The 22,788-nt window shown below is 44.7% G+C and overlaps 1 protein-coding gene across 1 annotated transcript; it reads right to left on the minus strand.

Moving 5' to 3' along the window:
* Nucleotides 1–1,767: 1,767 nt before the first annotated feature.
* On the minus strand, nt 1,768–22,746 carry prr12a (proline rich 12a). Its single transcript, XM_058621885.1, has 15 exons — nt 21,694–22,746; nt 19,528–19,685; nt 18,685–18,846; nt 13,714–18,437; nt 12,215–12,442; nt 11,173–11,866; nt 10,517–11,022; nt 10,195–10,311; nt 9,910–10,043; nt 8,088–8,557; nt 7,846–7,965; nt 7,055–7,152; nt 5,416–5,547; nt 4,410–4,505; nt 1,768–3,174 (listed from the first exon to the last, which is right to left on the minus strand). The coding sequence occupies exons 1-15, from the start codon at nt 21,774–21,776 to the stop codon at nt 3,040–3,042; spliced, it is 7,857 nt and encodes a 2,618-aa protein (XP_058477868.1). The 5' UTR covers nt 21,777–22,746; the 3' UTR covers nt 1,768–3,039.
* Nucleotides 22,747–22,788: the final 42 nt, after the last annotated feature.

Raw genomic sequence — 22,788 nt, forward strand, 5'->3', positions numbered from 1 at the left:
TTTAAGTCTTAAACACAAGGAGAGAAATGTTAACTACTAAATCTAATTAACTAACTAATTTTAAATTGTGACGTGGCATATGACAAATTGTTTTGCATTTTAACATCATTTAAAGCTTTGTTTGGGGGTCGGTTGTAACATTTAAGAATGTTGTTGACCCAGAGTCTTGTAGCCATGAACTAGCATACTTTACAGCTAACGGCTAACACTTTAGCACAAGCAACTTGCATGAGAAATGTCTAAATAGGCAAACAATAAACATCAATGAAGTTAAAATACAACACAGGTAATGCCTTTACAGAGATAAGTGGAGTAAAAACATACTGTTTTTTACCTCAAAATGAGTTTTTTCCTATATTTTCTTTGAAGTGTGCTACGTGGTGCTTATTCACATGTGGAAAGTGAAGCAGGTGATTCCTAACCTGCTCCTGATTGGACTAATTGAATATTTTACAACTATCCCCTACTTATATGAATGTGTTTTAAATGTTCAGTTTTGTACATTTTAAATTGCAGTCACATGTGTATGATACTACATTTAAATAAAACGTATAAGGAATAAAACAAAGCCACTGCGTTTAAATGAATGAAATTGTATTTAGTGTTAAGAGGTCAGCAACATTTCAGTATTGTGCTGACTGTGTTCATTTGTTATTTGTGTTGATGGACATATGAGAATTTTTGATCCATGTCTCTCCGTCACAGCAGAAGGATAAGATATAATTGTTTTTTAAAGATATTACAGAGTGAGTGAGGCCCACTTGTAAGGCAGCCATTTGTTGTCAAATAAATATAAATGTGATTTCTAAGAATTTTCAAAGTGTTTATTCTGAATTCAAGCACATATCAAACCTTGAAAACACAGCATTTTCAAGGACCTCGGCTTCTCCCTTTCCAGAAGATCCACGGATTTGATTTGGCAGATTGTTTACACCGTTATCAAATGAACAATGAGTAACAGGGATTACGGGTTCCTCAGGGATACCCAAGCCATTGACCTGTTAAAGGTGACATAGACCGGAAGCTCCAATTAACGCTGCGTTTTTGTGTGTATCTGCGTCATTACCTCGTTTATGAAACCCTAAAGTTTCAGAACAAACAGTTCAGCCACTGCTGAGAAAATAGTGTTGTATTGTTTTCCTGGGCTCTGCGAAGCGGATCGACACTTCCTTAATTTGATGTCGTCATCAGAAATCCTCACCACCGTAGCGCCTCCCGGTGCGGGCACTAGTCCGGGCACATCCGGTTGCGTACATTCAACCGCAGAAGAAGAAGAAGAACTAGTCTCGTTGTTGCTGCTGAGATGCAGAGCATCCACCGTGCCAGAGGGGGAGCTGTGTATCTGAGAGCTGGCCTATCTATTACGTCACTTCCAGGTACCTGGCCAATCACAGGACAGTAGGAAAGCTCTCGTTGGCTGGCCAATCACAGCAACTGTTTGGTCTGAAACAGCGCGGCTGACGAGAGCGTCAGCGAGGAGATATTTTGATCGGCTCGTTTGCAGCGATTAGGAGGTTTTTAATCATGAAAACAAGTTAATATATGTAAGTAGACCTCCATAACTAACATATATGTGTGATACAAGCATTCTATGTCGCCTTTAAGGATTCAAACCTGCAACCCTCCACTTACAAGCCCAAGTATGTCTAACTCAGCATGGGCTACTCTACAGAACGAATCAATTAACTGAGATCAATTCTGACAGATCAGTCACTCGATAATGAAAATGATTTGAAAAGGACCTGGTCCACACGGACACACACACGGTTGTGTTCTTTGCAGATTTTATTTGTTTCTCAAATACAGGAGAGTTAATGTACAGAAGGACAAAGAATTTCATCAAGAACTGTACAATATTTACACGCCTTTTTTTCCTTTTTTCAATGGAAAATTAGATTGTTTTCAAAATAAGTCATAGTATGCACAAAACATCAAAATGATAAAAATGAAATGACTATTTCCTCTTTAAATATTACTTATTTATACTCCTTCTTCCCACATGGGAAATGGATAGTTTACTTCTTTTTCTTTGCACCTGCATGACATGATGATTGAACAGAAAAAAAACAATGACAGTTTCAAATGGATTTTTTTTTTTTAACCATTCCCTCGTTTTCTTTTCTCTCCATATTTTTCTTCTCGCACTTTTTTTTTGTGTGTGTGTTATTTTACACCCACTGTATTAGATACAATAGTCCTGTGTCAGCGTCTGTTCTTTTGTATAGAGGGGAAGACGATTTGGATATGTGGGTTACTGATTGTACACGGAACCTGTGGAAAATAAAAAGGGGGGTTTTAAAATGTTAGGGCAGTAACCCGGCGCTTGTGAGCGTTTTTAAGTTAAAAACCTCCTCATATAAATAATAAAAATGTGTTTATATATTATCACACAGCTAACTGGTGCTGCCCTTCGCGTAGCACAGAGAGAGAGAGCGAGCGTTCATCTCCACATTTCATGTTTCCATCCGCAGACGGGTCCGTGTTCGCTTATGGCTGCGCTCGTCGCGCGCGGCTTAAAAACAGCATTCTCGCCTTCTTCCGTTCTCTTCAAAAGCCAACAGCTGATGTTAGTCTTTTCAAAAAAATAATTTATGTAAAAACTAAGCAGTAGTAGTTCCTCTGTTGAAACTATTGTCTTTATGACACACGGTTAACATGTTGAACTTGGCATTACGGCTCCTCCTCCTCCTCCCCCACGTTGTGTTTCACCATCAGTGTCTTCTTCAGAGTTTCCTCTTGAGCCACATGTGACCCCTGACCCCGTGGGGGGTCCCCCCCTCCTCATAAAGTAAGACATTTCTCGAGTCATTGATCAACAATAAGAAAAAGAACAGAGGCAAGTGACTGCGGTCACATGAACAGAGCCACTCATGTTCATTAATAGCCTTGAAAATTCATCCTCAGATATTAGAGATTTGAAGAGGGTTGGGGGCTGTACAGTGGATCCATCTCTTTCTATTTTTGTCATTCTTTTTTTTTTCTCCTCCTCATCCTCTTGCGTCCCTGGAGTCTCTCTGTGTCTCTGTGTGTGCAGTTGGCTCAGGCTTTGGTGCCGAGCGTGAGCAGCTCGATGAAGGAGCCGAAGAGTGTGTCCAGCCAGCTCTGGTTGGCCATGCACTGCTGCACTACTTCCTCTTGGCCGGGGTCCTCAGCTGCCTGCTCAATGGTGTTAGTCTGAAAGAGCGACACACACACACACACACACACACACAGACAAATTGTGATGCTGAGACTCAAACGAGGGTCTGAAGCACAAGAGAAAGAGCAAATATGAGCAGAATGGGGTTCTGCTTTCAAATCTGTGCATTTGTATTTCAAATGAGGTATGATTGTTCAGATTTACCTCATAGTTTTAGACATTATTTAGAATTAAAGGTTGTCATTTTTTGTTTGTGTGCATAAAATACCATGTAGAGCTTTGTTATTGACTGGCATGGTCCATGTATGTGTCCTTAAATCAAGGATCTTGCCTAACATAGGCCACCGTCTTAAAGCAGCACGTTTCCACAGCAGGGTCTGACTACGTAAATGATGGGGGGGGAACAACTTGGTCCACATAAACCAACGAAGAACAAGGGGACAAAATGGCTGAAAGCGTTTATGTCATTTCTGCTATGTACGGGCCACCGTAGTTACTAATTCTTACACACTGGACCTTCAATTCACAAGTAACATCCAACTAGATGGCCAAGGAATCTACAGTCTCTTGATGTTTTGCAAAGATAACTTCAAGATATGTATTTTATAGATTGTTCTAAGTCATAATCTGTGTATTGGGGCTGCAACAATTAGTCAATGAATCAATTATTAATAGATAACTTAACTAATTGTTGACAATTTTGATAGACGATTACCAGGTTTCAATGTTTTTTTAAATGATTTTAAACACATTCTGTGAGTTTTTTGGCTTCTTGAATAGGAAATATTTTCTGATTTCTTTGCCCCATAAAGCAAAGAAAGAAATCTTTCAAATGAATAACTTTGGTTAGTGGACAAAATACTGGACATTTGAGAACGTTATTATGATACAATTATAATAGTTAGTTGCAGCTATATACACACAAAAGGAAACTATGGACGAGTCAATCAAAAAACAATATTGATCACTACCATAAGAAACTCCCCAAAAATTAAACCTACTTTTTTACATCACTTTCATGTGCTTTTTTTTTCTCCATTATTTTAAAATGTATATACATTTTGACTGTCAGCTAACCTACTGAATATTCTTTTAGGAGTGGTTTAGGAGTGGTTTTTTTCTCCATTATTTTAAAATGTATATACATTTTGACTGTCAGCTAACCTACTGAATATTCTTTTAGGAGTGGTTTTCATTTAATTTTAAACAAATACAGTAAAAAAAGCTAAAAGCTGCACTTAATAGTGACAGGACACCCGTGGCTGCTTACCTCTTTCTTGCACTGTAAGAAGGTGTGGTACTTATAGTGATGGAGGGAGTGGTAGAGACTGTAGATCCGATATGACTCAGCCGACAACTTGAGGTCCTGAAAGAAAAGCAGTCACTTCAATTTCAGTTTGACTCTTCCAGCGTCATTATGTAAACCAGTGTGAAAGCTGAAGTCAAGTTTAACTCTACAGTTCTATGAAAACAAATACTGAAGTCTGTATTAATGTGCATCACATGATCTACACACTCTCTCGGTGCTCTCTCGACCATGTGAGGGAGCGGCAGTGCAGTATGTAGTGTTTGCCATGTGCGTTTCCATTTGCATGTTGTTGACTCGAGACAAACACACTTCTTTTCTTTGCCAAGAACCAAACTTTACTTTAACTGTAAAAACTACATGTTTTGTTGCATTCAGAGGCATTTTCCAATCAACGGTAATAATGATTTGTAGAAATAAAATCAGTTGTGGTCTGGTCTCTGTCCCTGTAAAAACAGTCTCCATCATGAGCACTAAAAAAAAGAAAAAAAAAGTTGTCCAAGCGTGAATTTCCCCCTTTTAAAAGTGAAGCAGAAATAGAAACTTGCAGCAGGTGTGAGGAGAGAAGCTCAAATCGCTTTCTTCTCGTCACACACAAGATTCAGTGTCTATTTACAGTGTAGATATACTGTAGATCAGTGTGAGTGGAACAACTGGAAGGTTAGGGTTCAATCTCCAAGACACTTGAGCCCACATTGCTACTGGTGGCCGTGCTGGAAAGTGTATGGGTGTGTCAGATGTGCGATAGAAACTTATATTTATTTATACAGCAGCCGCACTGTATAAATGTGTGTGTGAAAGGGTTAAACGGCAAAACTGACACCTAAACACACTTTGAGAGGTGATTAAGATGAGAAACCTAACTATAGTTTGATTTTTTTGGAGCAAAAAAACAAAATAAAACTCACGTTTTACTCAAGATTGAACAGGAAAGGCTGCATTGATTATACACACACACAGACAAGCCTACCTGTGGCTTAGGCAGGGTCTTCTTGACTCTGTTGAGGGTCTTGCGGTTGTAAGCGTCCCCACTTAGCCGCACCCTCACCACTCCTGAGTCAAGGGGGTCCACAATGATCTGTGGGTACGCATGCAGGACTTCCTGTTGATGAAGAGACAGAAAACGAATCAGCAACAGACACAAGGAGACTAGAAACACTGATGGAAAACTGATTTTTAGCTGTCCATAATTTGCAATGATACAATAAACATGACAAATTATTGGTTGGCTTGTCCCAGAACATCATGAATTAGCTCTCGTACCAGGCCTGGCTGCCTGCCTGCGGATGCTTGGCGCAGGTATTATCTGCCTCAGAATAATACAGAACTTCACACTGCACCAGACACGTGGAAGCAGCAACAGGTCTACAGTGAGTCTCAGCATCAACAGCAAAACCTGCTCGTGTGAACATCGGTGCCACCTTCTTTTCAGCAATGACACTTACACAAAGGGACTGAAGAGTGATGCTGAAGTTGCCCTTTTTCTAATAGACAGGTAAACATGTCATGTGTTATGTGTGTGTGTGTGTGTGTGTATTGGACGGGCGGGGGTTTCTTCATTGTCCAAAGCAATTAAGTAATGTAGTAAGTAAGATAGCATTTTACTGGTATTAAATGGGGGGGGACCATTTTCACTGCTGCACCCATGCTAAGAGCTTAGCTGAAGAAGTTACTGTAAGAAACACTTTACCACAGCTAAGTGAAACCGTTAAAACTGTGAAACCTGTTCAAATTTTGAAAAACACCATCCAGCACTTGTTTTACGTGTGTGTGTGTGTGTGTGTGTGTGTGTGTGTGTGTATCGCTGGGGTCTGACACCGAGCTGTGAAGTCATGTGCTTGTTCAGGTTTTTGGGGGCAGGAGCTCAATGTTGAAGCTATTATAGTTTTAGTTTATTCTACCTAGGGAAATGTTACCCTCTTCTCTCTCCCTGTTAGACATTCTTTTCTCACTGAAACTGAATTTTATAAAAAAAAACTCACTCTCTCGCACCAAAGTCCATAGAAAGAAAGAAAATCATAATTTTTAGCTATAGGATTAGGTCTAAATGGATATATATATATATATATATATATATATGTATATATACATATACATATATATATACATATATATATATACATATATATACACATACACATATATATATATATATACATATACATACACACACACACACACACATATATATATATATATACATATACATACACACACACACTAAGCATAGCAATAAGTATAGTCTCCGCCACAGTCGCGGGCTGGTGTTTGAATTGTATGCTGTAATTGAAAGTGTAATACTTGCTATTCCAAATAAACAGAAAATTGCAAACAGCCCAGAATGAAAATTTCCAAACGCCACCATTGATCTTTTTGTGTAGACAACCAACATGCTACTTTGGGAAAACGATGATGTCATAATCATACGTCTCTCTTGCACTCTTATATATTTTGTCGCTTGAAAACTTTTTCAAAAACGACAAAGGAGATTTGTAGGAGATTTTGTTTCGTTTCCATGGGGATAGGACCTCAAACTAGACTTTTTCCTTGAGCACAAATGTAGTAAACATTCGACATAAGGTCCAAGCGCCCAGTTCAGGACAGATTACCTGGTGCTGAGAGCTCATGCTGACTCTCCTCTGCAGCCTCCTCTTCTGTTCACTGAGGATGCTGTCAATCTTCCTCATTGGTGGGAGGTACAGCTCATCTGTGGCCAGTCAACACAAACAGGTTCATTAGACAACACATTCACACAGCTGCAGGGCATTTTCATAGAGAGCAGCTGTTCTGTGTTCCAGCAAGTTTCCCTTCCCTTCCCACCTGTTCACCTCTCTTTGAACTGGAATTTCAAAACCATTTAAAGATTCATTTTGGCATTAAATCAAACTGTTCTCTTAAGGGTGTGTTGTTTATCAAACCTGCCTAAACTACACACTGGGGCTGCAACAAATTATTATTTACAAGATCAATTAATCTGTTTATTATTTTCTTTATTGATCGAGTAATCGCTAGGTCCATAAATTGGATGAAAATGTTGAAAAATATTGGTTTTCAACCCTCAAAATGAGGTCCACAAACAAAAATTATTCAGTTTTAATGATTTCTTTGTTAATATGATGCAAAGAAACCAGATAATATTCATATTTAAGAAGCTGAAAAGCGATTATAAAAGTAGTTGACGATTACTTTAGCTATCAAATAATCATTGCAGCCCTACTACACACAGATACTTTTGCAAATAACAACCTTGATACTGATTACAGGGTGCAGATGTTTAGGCTGCAGAAAATATGCCACCACACAGGATATGCTACAGACACAAAGTTCTCACACTGAAGACATAAAGAGAGCTTGAATGAATGAATGAGTGTGTGTTCAGTGCTGAGGAGGCGTCTCTCACCGTCCGTGTCTTCCAGAGCTTGGATCATGTCGGGGTCCAGGGCCGTGCTGACCAGCATCTCCACGTAGCTCCTGAACATCTCCCTCATGGCACGGTTGTTCACTCCTCCCTTCACTGGCACTGAGTGGTTGAAAAAAAAAAACATCATTGAGAAACATCCTTCTACCTTCATACATGTGATAGAAACTCTTTGGTGTTGATTTGCAGTAGCAGCATGCAAACAGAAATCTGTGGCAACTCACTTTCATTCTCACTAACTGCCTCGTCCGATGAGTCAGAGTCTGATGAAGAAGGTACTTCCTTCAGCCACTTCTTTCTCTTCTTAGGTGGTGGCTCTGCCTTCACTTTGGCTGGCTTTGACTTGGGTGGGCGCTCAGCCTTTTCTTTCTCCTTCCTCTCCACAGCTTTTCTCTCCTCCTTTGCTGCTCTGCCTCGTTCTACGGTGGCGCGCTTCTCCATTTTCTCCTGCTGCGGCGCCTCTAGCTGTCTCTCCTTCTCATGCTCCCTCTCCTTCTCCTTCTCCTTGGCTTTGGGCACTGCGGCTGGAGCCTCCTTCTTCTCCCTCTGCTCCTTTGTCGTCGTCGTGGTTCCTGTTCTCGTTTTCTCCCTCTGTTCCTTCTGGATTGGCGGAGCAGCTCTCTCCTCTTTCTCCGTGACTCTGGGCGGCACCTGTGCTGCAGGAGGGGAAGCCATTCTGGAGAGGGACTGGCGTCTGTGACACATGAAGGAATCATTTTAGAGATGGACATGTATATAAAAAAAGAAGCCATTTTCAGACATGAATTACAGATAATAAAAGAATTCTCTAGAGTTAGCCGTTCACATCGCTTTTAGTGCGTTTTAATAATCAAAAGCTAGCATGTTAAATGTGAATATTTTCAGGTTTATTTGCTTCAGAAGAAGATCATCATTATTTTACATGTTCTAACATGTTATAGACCAATCATCTAATCAATTAATCAAGAAAATAACCAACAGATTAATCGATTAATAAAATAATTATTAGTTGCAGCCCTGGTTTCTACCTGCCAACATCTATCAGTTTAGATTATCCTTTCTCCTGCTGTGTTCTCACATGAGCTCACTCAGACAATAACTGGAAATTAGATTTGGGAGCAGGAGGAAGAATCTCAGGGGAATGGCCGGAGCGACTTCAGCAAACATTTGCTTTCACATTCGACGGCGCAGGTCGTACTCTCAATGTTCACATGTGAAAAGAGGTCTGCTCAGGTCGGCATTACATAAATTTCACCATCCGCACATTTCAACGGTGGTTGGTGTGAGCCCTACGCTGATGATCGCGTCTGCAGTTTGAGTCTATGTGATATTTTCGTAGTCCAGTCGGTGGCAGGTGAGCTCTCGTTTGTGTGAAAAGAGATTACAAAGAAGGCAGTAACTGTGCAGACCGCTGATTCCCACACATGTACAACTCTGTGCTCAAAGAACACAAGGACATACAAAGAGGGCAACCTCCTTATGAGAAATTACATCAGACGGACAAGGATCCTCATGTCAGAATAACCAAAACTGCGGAAATGTACGTCCATGCAGAAAAATGTGACGCTGGAGTTAGTATGACCTGGCTCTACCAGCCCCTCCAGAGAATGTGCTGGAAAAGTGCAGAATCTCATTGCAGCCATCTACTGTATATTAGCAAAGTAACTGACAACATCACCATTATTTATAGCTAGAGGCTGGAACCTTCATCTGCTGGTTTCAGCAGATCTTCAAAGTAAAGTTCACAAACAGTTAAGCTCTGTGCAGTTTTCTTTTTACTTTAGTTACCATTACTTGAAAAAAGGTATTTTCCATAACTAGGGTTCATTCCACCACCCTCCCTCCCTCTTGGCCCCAATGATGGTGTCTCCATATTATTTTTCAGTGTGTTTGGACTTCAACCAGCCTCGCCCCATCAACCCAAGCCTCCCCTCCTGCTTCTGTGAGCTCCACTCCCTGCCTTGACTGTAAGACGGGCCTCAGGGCAAGGTGATTTATCCCATTCTAAATCTAGCCAGGCTTAATTTAATATGAATGAGATTTTTTCCATATGGTAAATAGTGGTACCTGAGAGCAGGGGTGGCTCTGCGCCAAGGTCTCCGAGAGCAGACTCTGACATAGTCCTTCTTATTCACATTTTCCAAAAACTTGACATAGATCCGCTGGTATCGTCTCTTAGCATCTCCAAAGTAGCCAAGATACTGAGAGAGGGAAATAGGGAGAGAGAGAGAAACACATATTCATAAAAGTGTAATGGTTGTGACATGGAATCTATGTGTGTGTACATTTCAGCATACTACACAGCATAAGTGCTGTGATATAGCAGGGACTGTAAAAAGGTGGTGAACTCACGTTGCTCGTAGCACAGAACTGTCTTTGTCCGTCTTTGATCTCTGGGCTGAACTTCTGCAGCAGGGCTTTTTGTACCCGCCAGATGGGTGGAGGCTCACGGCCCGTCTGCAGTGCCAGCTGAGGCAAAAACACAGGACACACGAGCAAGATGAAAATGCTTCTGTTAACATGACTAACAGATCCAGAAACATCTGTACATTTGAGTGATTAAAATAATGTGACATTTATTGGCAGTTTAGTTTGCTGACTATACACCAAAAATAAAAATAAAAATGTGGCCCAAATAGAGCAGTTTATTAATATCTCACAAATACAAACACACCTTGAGGGTTCGTATGTCTTCCACTCGCACCACAAACTCGTCTCTTTCTCTGAAAATGCCCTCCCCTCCACTCTCGCTCTCATCCTCTTCACTCTCTCCAACAATGGCAGCGTCCTCTTGCTTCTGGGCAAGGTGCAAGGAGGTGATTTTAGGAGGCGGGGGCTCCTCGGGTGAGGCGGGGGACTCTGGAGATGGCATGGGAGACTCCCCCTGTGTTGCAGGTGGGGGAGGAGTGGAAGCTGGGGGTGGAGGAGTTGCAGGCTGAGGGAGATTAACAGGTGCAGGAGGTGGAGGAGGAGGTGGTGGTGGTGGTGGTGATGATGAGGATGTGGGAGTAACCGGGCTTGGAGACTGGGAATTCTCTTGTTCTTCTTTTGGAGGTAAGGGTGAGGGGAGGGAGAGTGGAGGGAGGGGGGAGTGAGAAGTAGAGCAGGAGGATGTGGGAGAACGAGGGGCAGAGGGTGGTTCGGGTGTTGCTGGTGCTGGAGGGTTTTCGGGAGAAAGTGCTGGAAGGAGAGAAGAGGACATTCAAGGTTAAGGTTAACCTCTATAGATCATTTTATACAAGAAATGAGTCACAGCATTTTTTAAATATTCAATTAAATTCACAACACGACTATTAATTCACTGGATAGACAGATAAAAAGTAGCATTACCATCCAGCTTAGGTGCACATAAGGTTTCCAGCTGTGGTTCTCTCTCCTCTGTTATATCATTCTCTTCTTCCCCTCCCGTGCTTCTTTCCTCCTCATTGTCCTCCTCTTTGCTCTCCTCCATGTCTCCATCTTCTGGCTGGAGAATATCAGGTTCATTGGACTGGGGCTGAGTGTGGGGAGTGTGCATGGTTGGCTGTGGGCTGAGCGTGGGAGGCTGCAGAGTCGGAGTGAGAGGAGCCTGGGTGGGCTGAGGCTGAGGCTGGGGAGATGGAGGAGGGAGTGGAGTCTGGATGTTGGAGGTTAGCTGTGGAGTGTCATATAGTGCAGATATGGCTGAGGAGATGCTCTTCTGGAGGTCCTGGTTCTTCCCAACGGAGTCCTCCTCGTCAGAGGAGAACGATGGCAACGTCTCCAGGTTCCTCTTCAGTTCGTCTTCCAAGCGCTTGGGGCTGTGGCAGTTACCCAAGGCCAGGCCACCATTCCCTTCACTGTCCCCAAATGGAGGCGGTGGGGGTGGGGGAGGTGGTGCGGGAGACAGTGGGCGCAAACCCACCGATTTACAAGGTGAGGTTTCGCCATTGTCAGGCTCCATTCCCGGTGAGATGTCCAAGCCTGGAGGTCTCTTCCCCGTCTTCAAGAAGTCTAAGAATGAAGCCACGAAGCCAGCCTTGGACTCAGAGTCCTTCTCATCGCCCTGGAAAGAAATATAAGAGAAACTTACAGCCAGCTCACAAGCCACAGATTTATTTCAACTCAATTCAATTCAATTTTATTTGTATAGTGCCAAATCATAACATACATTATCTCAAGGCACTGTACATAGACAACATCAAGGACAGCAGAGAAACAGTTCACACAATGAGCAAGCACTAGGCATCAGTGGAGAGAAAAAACTCCCTCTTAACAGGAAGAAATCTCTGACAGAACCAGGCTCAGAGATGTGCGGTCATCTGCCTCGACTGTACAGTAATGACCATAAATTAAATCAGATTAATTCAACCATATCTTAATCTTAACAAAAAAGAAATTCCATGGCCTTTACCCGTTCCTCCAGCCTCTCGTCGTCCACTCCTTCACTCATCATGTGGCTTTTCTGCTTGTTCTTGTCCTGACTTCTGGTGCTTTCAGTACTGCATGGGGGTCCGGGACTTAGACCAAGTGATGGAGCAGAGCCTACTGAGCCGTCTGACAGAGCGGGGTCCGTACCAGACAAAGAGTCCGTCCTCAGCAAGGCATCAGAGGAGGACAGGGTGCCAATTGGTAATTTAATCTAATGGAAAATGGAGAAAACAGGATTACGGTTAGTAATAGACTACATGAGGATTAGAAATGCATTAATTAAACTCAACTTTTTCAGAAAAAAGGTGTGCACACAAAACACAATTGCATTAATCCCGATTTAAAAGGTAAAGTTTGGAGTTTTTGCAGTTTGGCAATATCAGGAATTTTTGTCATGTTGTAAGTTCACAATATATTGTGAATTTACAACTATTGTTTACTTCAGAGTTTGAAATCTGCTCAGATTTACCTGACAAACAAAGCAGCAGCAAACCAGCAGCTCCTGTGTCCCTGCAAGCTAAAGCTGCTGATTGTCTCTATGACTTTGGTGTGGGAATGTAAGTGGTTTACACATATCTGTATCCGGTTGGAAAATGCCATCTACAGTGTATTCTTAAATAATCATAGACAAGCATACTTATAATAAAAGGCGAGCCTTTTGTGGCTAAAGTCTTTTTTATTGAGTGTGGGTATCAAGGTCAGGCTGTATCACGTTGCTGGGGGGCACGTGTAATCAGCAGTGATTCTACAAATCACTGGTTTGATTTTCGATTTTAAGGTCACAATTTAATTCAATTCTCAATCTTTTTTTTCCTCTCTTTTAACCCCAATGGGTCTGCCATTTTTAGACTTGTCTAGTTTAGTCTATCATTGGTTTTATGTCATGACAACTAAATACATTTTTTAATTCCCATTTCAATTGTCTACATGGTGTCATGAGTGATCCATTATTTGTTTGCAATGTAATTAGGCCTTATTGTCAAATTTAAATAATATATTAACAATATGAATGGAACAATAACCAGAAATGCTTAAATCTAATCTTCCACCACCAAATAAGGTCCAATGCCTGATGCTACAAACACGCCAATAGTGCTAGTTATCACTTTAGTGCGAGGTGAATTTTGAGGAAGGTCGATGCCCAAATAAGCAGTTGCCATGGCTATTATTTGTTGGCCGCAGCTTTGGGTTAGCAGGAGGAGGTTACGTGTAGTCGTGCTACAATAGCTACAACCTGTGGCACACCTGCAGGACATCACACTGGGGGCATGGTTAAATCCTCAATTCCACCTTTGCGTTCAAAGGTCAAGATTGTGACATTCATCAATACAATAACATCCTTTTAAGAACAGGGCTCATCTGTTATTCACTTTAACCCTAATTCTGTATGTGTGCAGAGTAAATACATTATCATCACATCTGTGTTTGAATGACATTAAATTCAAATATTTCTGTGCCTTCTCTGGACAGAAAGCGACTGACCTTCAGAGGTGGAATGGGCTCGTGTTGCTGCTGTTGGGGCTGGTGATGGAGCTGCTGCGACTGCTGCTGCTGATGTAGGTGATGGTGGTGCATTTGATCCTGTTCCTTCCCACTCATCTCCATGTACATATCCTCCCTCTTTCCTCCTCTACCTCGGCTCCCACGACCCCTGCCTCTACCTCGTCCTTCCACAGTGAATCCTCCTCCTACTGCTGCTGCTGTTCCCCCCATCTCCCCCATCATTCCTCTTGGAGTGTATGGCTCGGGCATTGGGCGGATGCGAGGCCGGCCTCTTGGCCTAGGTGGGCCATCTCTCTTGGGTCTAGTGGGCTTTCTGCCCCTCTTCTTTGGTCCATCCTGTGGCAGAAGAGAGTGTGAACCCATAGATGAGTAGCCTGAGGAGTGGTAGAAGTCAATGTCACCCATTAAAGGGCTGAGAGAACCACTTCCTCCTCCTTTTCTGCAGCTGGACACCAAGTCTGGCAACAAATCTGGGAGCCTTCGACTGTTCAAACGGATGTCAGCTGGCTGGTCAGCTTTATCTTCATCATCTTCAAACTCATACTCTTGAGCATAACTTTTCTTAGGCAGTGTGTTCGGGTCCCGTCGCTCTTTTAACAGATGGAAAGAGCTGGACTTTAGGAGCTTCTTGGGACGAGATGAACAGAAAATGGGAGACTGGAGGCCTCCAGGACCAGTTCCTGTGTTGGCTCCTCCAGGCCCAGCAGACATTTTACCTCCAGAGTTGTTGGGACCAGCAGTGTTGGAGCCCATACCCATAGCTGGGCCCTGGGACTGTATCAGTCCTAGCTGTTCGGTGTTGACAGTGGAAGGGAGCTCATGGGTTTTAAGAGAGTCTAGATCCAGAGTCATGGTGTTGTTGCTGGGTTCCTCAAGGCCATGACAGTATGGTTCATAACCCTGATCGCCACCATGGTGACCCATCATGTCATAGCTACCTCCAGCACTTCCCCCTGCTCCACCTGCACTCTGTCCAGCTTTCATGGAATCCATTCCCTCTTGTCCAGCATGGCTTTCATTCATCTCCCCCTGCCCTGGTCCTGCACCTCCAGCACAGCTGGACTTGTAGTCCTCAGCACAAAACATATCTTCCATTCCAGGGAAAAAGGAGCGGTCCTCATCCTGGAGGAGGGAATCTGGAAAGCAGATAGAAGTCAGGGGTACAAAGCGATTACTTTGTTGATTCTGGTCTGCTTTCTCCACTGGATTGACCGTGTCAAACTGGTGCTGATCTGAACGCTGCTGGTCCAGTTGGCTCTGCTGAGGGGTAAGCTGGGATGAGAGTGATGGCTGTGGGTCAGGCTGTGACTGGGAGTGAGCTGAGGCAGATGTTGGAGGTATGTGGTGGGGGAGTGGGGGCTGCTGAGGGTGGGGTTGGGAGTGAGGGTGGTGAGAGTGGGTTTGTTGGTGTTGTTGTTGCTGCTGCCGCTGTGGGTGATGCTGCGAGAGGTGGTGCATGTGGGATGGAGTAGATAAGCTCATGTCAGGCTCAGAGAGGAAGGAGTGGAGCTCAGACGCTGAGTGTTGCTGTGAGTGGTGGGTTTGCTGTGGCTGATGGTGGGATGGGTGCTGTTCCTGCTGTTGCTGCCTGTGGCGCTCACTACCAGCTCCACTCCTTCCTCCACTGCTTGCCCCACCACGTCTGTCATCGGCAACAGCCACATCTGCGCTCGTCGTCTGAGAAAGCGTACGCTCCAACATGTCTAAGGAGGAGACCACTGTGCTTTGCTTTACCTGGCTCTGCTCATGCTGATGAGGAGGGGGCCCATGGTTGTAGTGAGCTGCAGCCACTTCCAAAGCCTGGGACTGGAGTTGAAGCTGGAGCTGGGTGGTTTGGGACTGAGACTGTGCCTGATGTTTACTTGAACCAAGTCTCCCACCAGCATTTTCCATTACAGCTTGCTGTTGACTAATAGAGTGCTGCTGTTGTTGGGCATGAGAGTCCATTTTGTGGTGCTGCTGATGCTGTGGGTGGGAGTCCATTTTAGGGTGCTGTTGGTGTGGTTGGTGGGAGTCCATCTTATGGTGCTGTTGGTGTTGCCGATGCGAGTCCATTTTGTGATGCTGCTGATGGGGATCCAGTTTGTTGCGGGTGGTGTGGGACAGCACTGACTGGAGAAGGTGTGGTGGCTGACGATCAGTGGGAGAGTCCATGAGGGAAGCAGTAGCTTGGGATTGGGAATGCTGTTGTTGGATTTCTGGTGTTTTCCGAGGATATGGGATTTCTGCACGCTCCTGTGGCTTCTTTTGGAGATCCATTTGTGTGTGTGGTGGGATCTGTGAGTGAGAAGACACATGCTGACTGTGTGAGGAGTGTTGTGGGGCAAGGGAGTGTTGAGTGTATGGGTCACCCCGCCCATAGTGGACTACCGAGCCTAGGCTGTCATGGTGATGGAGGTGTGAGTGCACTTGCTCAGCGCTGCCTCTCCCTCCACTGCTCCTGTTGCTTCCGACAGACCTTTCGCTCCTCTGCTGCTGCTGCTGCTGCTGCTGTTGTTGTTGTTGTTGTTGTTGTTGTTGATGGTGGTGTTGTTGTTGTTGATGCTGCTGTTGCTGTTGTTGTTTCTTCAGTGACATCTCCAGCTGGTTCTCCAGCCCTGAGATGGACCCTCCTGAACCTGCATTTCCTACTCCAGCTGTGGATGTAGCACTGTGGGTACGTATGACACTCTGGGGATGGTATCTCTCCTCCGAGGTCTTACCCATGTCGTAGCTCAGCCCTTTGCCAGAATCAGAGGTTGGCGGCACTGACTGAGGCTGAGGCTGTGTTTGTTGTGATGCCTGTTGGGGTGGCTGTTGAGAGTGGTGATGAGTGGCTTGGGGAGCAGGACTTGCTTGGGCTTGCAGCAAGTGCTGGATCAGGAACTCATCGTCATCATCTACTTCCTCTTGGGATCTCTGAGAGCCCACTCCTAGCATGGAAGTGTCAGCCTTCGTTTTGGAAGCAGTAGAGTGATAGGGCTGAGGTTGGGAACTGGGGCCTCTAGTGTCAGGGTAGCCCTGTGGGGAGGCTAGAAAGGTGGGGGAGAGAACTGAGGGAATGTATTTATTTGAGCCTGCCCCTCCTGGAGATTGCGTGGGGCAGGTGGGCACTGGAGAGTGTAATCCTGGACGGATGATGCCAGAGTTGCCTGATGGAGAGGGGCTAGAGTCTGGAATATGATAAGACCCTCCACTGTTACCCCCTCCGCCTCGCTCATTTGTCATACTATTTCCTGCTCCTCCTCCCGAGCCAGAGTTACCACTTCCTGTGCCGGTGCTGCTTCCTCCCCCAGACGCTCCACTACCTGATGAACCACTTGATCTTAAAAGGGCAGGAGAGTGACCTGGGGCTCCATAACCTAGTGATGGGCTTCCAGCTCCACCAAGAGATGATGGAAGAGATCCATAAGCAGAGTCAGGTCCATAAATATCAGTGGAATATGACTGGCTTCGTCCACCTAAACTCCCATATCCTTTTCCACCAGCACCTGAGCTCAAGTCTTGGGCTTGTGGTGAACTGAAGCCTCCATATGACTGAGCCAGGTGAGAGGGAGGGGGCTGATTAGGGGAATATGACTGTGTCTGTTGTTGGGGTGGCGTCTGACCAGTAAGAGCAGAAGTGGGCGTCTTCACTGGGGGCACAGGAGAACCATAGCCTGAGAGGCAGGACTTCGGCAGAGACTGGGAGGCTGAGGAGGAAGTGGCAGGGGGCTGCTGCTGCTGAGGGGCTGGGGGAGGTGGAGCTGGCTGAGGAGGGGGCTGCTGCCTCGAGGGGGCTGCACTGGAGCTGGAGGTGGGGATGGAATTGGAAGGATGAGCACCAGAAGTGGCAGAAGAAGAGGAGGAAGAAGAGGAGGTAGAGGAAGCAGAAGGGGGCGTGTGAGGAGTTCTTGAGGATGAAGCTGAACTGGCAGAAGAATAGCCACTGCTAGAGCTGCTTTTGGTACCTTTTCCAGCTGATGATGAGGACGAGGAGGAAGAGGATGAAGAATAGGGAGGCTGGATGATTGGCCGATACTGTTCAGTGCGAGAAGTGGTCTTATGGTCAGATGAGGGGCTCTGGTCACCCAATGGGCTGCAAGAAAGGCCAGCTTGTCTATGATGGGTGGCTATTTGCTGGTACCCTGCACCTCCACAGCTGAGGTAGTGCTGAAGGGAGTGGGCAGCAGAGGATGAGAGCTGTGACTGAGCTGGTGTGGGCCGCTGATAATGCTTGATAACACTGTCCTGTCGGGGCACAGCTCGTTCCTGAGCCGAATTGGACTGGGACTGGGACTGAGACTGAGGCTGGGCTGAGGAAAAAACTGATGCATTGTATAGCTGGGAGGACTGATCCTGGAGTTGTGATGACAGCAGGTTGAACTGGTGGGACTGAAGGTGCCTGGCAGACGATGCCTGGGCCGACGTGGCACCAGTGGGGTCCTGGCTGCCCCTATAAGCAGCTGCAGCAGCACCCTGTGAGGACAGGAGTCTGTCAAAACCCAGGCTAGACTGAGACGGAGCCTTGATGTGTAGGAGGGGGTCATGTGGGGAGAGTAGGCCATTGGATGTGGGACTAAATGTGGGCGTGTCCTGGAGGGAAAGGGAGGCGGCAGGGAAAGAACGGCTAGAGAAGGATGCTGGATGCTGATAGGCTGAGAGGGCTGAGGAGGAGGGGAATGAGCCGGAGCCAGGAAGGGCTCCAGAGATGAATAGCTCAGGAGGAGCAGGTGTGTGCATCGCTGTTAGGAAAAGGAAGACATATTGCAAGATTACTGAGGATCCAACAAGTTATTATTTCAATCAAAAATAATTAAGTATTCATGAATAAGTGTATCAACAAGTATGGTAAAATGCTTCAAACTTGTACAGAAATGCAAAGACAGTGAATGATGATGCAGCCCAGGTTTACAAGGTTTTTAAATGTCATGTTGACTGTGAGGCCTGTTTGAATGTCAACACAATAGGGAAGAAGCATCTCAGCCCCACCTGTCTGCCAGGAAGGTGTGCGGAACTGGGAAAGAAGGGAGGAGGCAGAGGGTGGAGGCTGGGGACCCCGGGACTCCAGGGCTGAGATCAGATTCATGACGGAGGCATCAGGAGCAGATGGACTGGCATGGTGGAGGCCAGTGTCAAAGAGCCCCGACAGACCTTTAGAAGGACAAACAAAATAATCAAAATGGATTAACAAAGTAAATACTGACCACTAGTACACTTGTTCAAATTAAATCTGAATTTGAACAAAAAAAAACAGAGGGCAGAAACTTTTTGAATAGATTTTATTTTGTCCAAAAGGTGTATTTGGCATATCTTCTGCAGCCAAATTCAGATTCTGATATGAGTATTATAAATGGCAACAATACAAACTCAGCAGTGGCAAGTGTGTGACTCTCTGTACTGATCAGATACCATGTCTTTGAGCTATATTAGTTTGACCCAGATGAAAAAAGTAATTTTCTCTTCCCAGAAATCAATTCATCATTACTGCTCCATACATGGTTAATAGCATAGAAGTGCTAAAATGTGTTATATAGGTGAGTTTTCATGTACTTTATTGAATCAAATAACTATTAGTATTGCCATAGTATTAAAAAGTTCACCATTGGAAATGGTCATTGGGATGACAAAATGGTACTGAAACATCTCCAGCAGATTCTGAATAAAGATTTGGTGCATGATAGTGCATGAACGAATGTTGCAACTAAAACTCAATTATTCTATAATGTGTTCATCTTTCAATGACACTCAAGCAGGGGCTGAATAGAGACACACAATGATTCATTGCTAGGGCCCCTTATGGTGATGACATGGAAGGTATGACATTTATCTCACCCAAACTCCTTCCAGCTGCTCCCCAAGCCCCGCCTTGGCCAGAGCTCCCTGGGTGGTGATTGGAGGCATAGCCCTGCAGAGGGTGTGGGGTGGCGTAGGCTTGTCGGTGGAGGAGCTCAGACTCCGGGTGGGATGATCTGGAACTCCCATATACAAGACTGAGGAATAGGGGAAATTGGGGGGGGGGGGGGGGATAAGTGTCATTAATTGTACATTTACATTCATCTCAACTATTTCTAAAATGTGACCAATGAGAAGAGACTCACGTCTCACGTGTATACTACTACTTCTAATAACAATAATAATAAAACTAATAATGATAATGAAAAATAATTCCTTCAGTTCCAATAGGGTCCATCCGCACCTTGTGCACTCGTATTACAATAGCTATTTATTTGCTTGGTCACTTAACAGTAATTTATATGTGAAAATCCCAGACGTCTCATTTGAACCTGAAGTTTGGGAAGCTAATGTTTCTTTGAAATAGTAAAGTGAAAACAATTGTTCATTCGTAATCATTAGTCTCATTACAGTAGCCTACATGCAATTAAAATTCCAGATGAGTAATTACTCCTTGAAATTTGGATGCCAGATGATAAATATGTAATACAATTCAAGTTAAGTAATTATTATTCTAATTGTAAGTGTATTATAATGTATGCAAATCTGTCAAAGCAAAGATATATGCAAAATAATAGGATGCATTGCTTGCAATTGCAAAGTGTTGCATAGGCTACAGATGTAAGTTAAATAAGCGCATAATCTCAATGCTAAAGATGAGCCTGCAACTCTAAAAGAACAAAACGCATGACTGGCTATTAAAAGGTAACATGCTAGCATTTGTGCTGCTGCTGTTACCACCGCCTAGCATAAAAGTACAGCAGCTATGAGATAACAGCAAACACCAGGCCTGAACTGCGAGGCCAGTGTTTTAATTTTAAATACATTTTATGAGCGTAATGTGCACATTTGGGCTAAGTGGAAAACACATATCTGTCTATTTATAACAATGCAACCACACATTCTTATTGTGCGGCGAACAGCTGGACAGTAGGAGGCGACGCTAATGCATGCTAAGTTGAGTAGCATGCAAACACCAGCAATTAACCACGTTTGTTTAGCTAAATATCACTTCCGACGGGGGCATTGTGACTTTCATACAGGGCCTGGCATCGAACAGTGGGTCAAAACATGTATGAACGTGACATATGCGCAGCTAAAAAAAAAGACAATGGTGCCTGCGTGCACAGGCCTCTAGTGACTCCCATGCAACATAACGCTAGCTTGCAGGCTAACTCAGAGCTAAAACACAGAGCTAATCTTACACAGCCCAGACAACCTCCCATTATTTCCATAACCCCGTGAATTCATCGTGGTACAGTCGTTATTATCCCCATGGTTTATTTTTTGGACAAATTACAAATCGTGCGTTTCGTTTCGTGAATTTATGAATATGGTGCTGTTCAATTATGCAAATGAACATAAACCACGCAAATGCAATGATCCACATCACGATTTGGGCAAAATGCATTACAAACACATGTGTGGTGAGAGGAGGGCATTGGAGCCACTTAAGGAGTGCACTTTCTTCCTTCCTTTACAATCTAACGTTAATTATGTGGTTCTCTGTGCTTAATGAGGATCACTTCTTGTTGTTGATGTCTGTCAGCGGGGCTCTGCTACTGCTGCTGTGTCTGCACTCTTCCCAGCTTTCATCAATCCACTGGATCTATCTATCAGGCTCTGGATCCAGGCCTTGCTGCACACAGGGAACAATAATTCCTATGGATGCTCCAGACATACCCCCACCCCACTGCCTTCCTCCTCCTCCTCCTCCTCCTCCTACTGCTCCTCTTCCTCCACCCTACCAGGTCTACCTAAAACCCACGTCTGTCAATCACACTCAATTCATACCCACCAACCTCTCCTTCCACCACCCCGCCCACCCCCACGACACGCACACTGCTCCAATTCCTGTTTATAATCTTATTACTATGCAACTGTTTGGATGTCAATGCACTACACACATTATGGCGAGCCATGACTCTTTTATCTATGAAGCCAGTGGCAATCATTTGTTTACATGGGTCACGCACACGCACACACACACAGTGTCCTGCACAGTAAATGTGATGTATCTGCACATTGTCTGAATCCATCGCATACCTTGCTTTTGCCGACCTCTCGTAACTCCATCCTGCTCCTGCGCCCAAATCACCAAACCCTGTTCCCGGGTAATTCCTATCCATTGATGGCTCGTTACAATGCGTACGATGAGGACGAAAGCAACGAGAACGTCGCAAAGCAGATCACGGAAAATATATATATAAAAAATCCAGTATTCCCCCTTTTCTCGGTTTCAGGCTATTTTTCCCGGTTTCATAAGCAAGTCCTCAGGAGTGGAAAACAGCATATTGAAAGAGAAATGGAGGAGAGGAGGAGAAAGCTGGATGAAAAAAAGAGGGGGGTCTACGGGGTTATAATCCAACCACCTCCAAAAAAAGCAAGCCTTTCTCCTTTTCCTACGCCTTTCACGTTTATCATTTCCATGCGTGGGTATTTAGTCCAGAATCAGTCACGCTCATGATGGAGATGCGGCGGATTTGGCCGCTGATGGACGAATTGCTGATAAACATTTGATTTGAATGCGTCCTTTTCACCGTCTCTCCTCCCCTTTCTTTAGGCTAGTTGTTGCTACGCTGCTAACACCAAAAAGGCTCGCATTCGACAGGCCACGTTGGACGCAACCGTTGCCCACAGACGAGCCACGAAATCCCCACAATTCTCAAATCGTTCTTCTTCCGTGCATGTAAATGGTTGCCACCGCCGTGGAGCAGAACCGTGTGTGCTAGCAGCAGATGCTAGCTGTCAGTAACGACGCATCAAAATAAAACAGCGCTGCTTTTCTTCTCCCAAATGCTCGCTCCGCGAATTTCTGCTCCCTTTTGCCATTCGAGTAAAAGCGACGAGCAGCGTGTCCTCGCCGAGGAGAATGGAAAAGAATTAAAAAAACATACCAAGCGAAACGAGGAAGTGTAAAGAAAGCAGGCCGCGCGTTTTAATATTTTTTACTCATTTTCCTCCGGAGACGCCATTTTTGAAGGCGGCTGGCCGCTGTCCGTCCTCCCTCTCCCCCTCTCTGTCTCACCGCTGAGACTCATTCAGTGTCTGGGGTGACCTCCATTCACCGGTGCTCAGTCTGCCAGCCAGTCACGCATGCTTTTCCACATTTCAGGCGTATTGTAAGGCTAATTATCTCTA

The sequence above is a fragment of the Solea solea genome, chromosome 21 (genome assembly GCF_958295425.1).
Source record: "Solea solea chromosome 21, fSolSol10.1, whole genome shotgun sequence".
Classification (NCBI taxonomy): Eukaryota; Metazoa; Chordata; class Actinopteri; order Pleuronectiformes; family Soleidae; genus Solea; species Solea solea.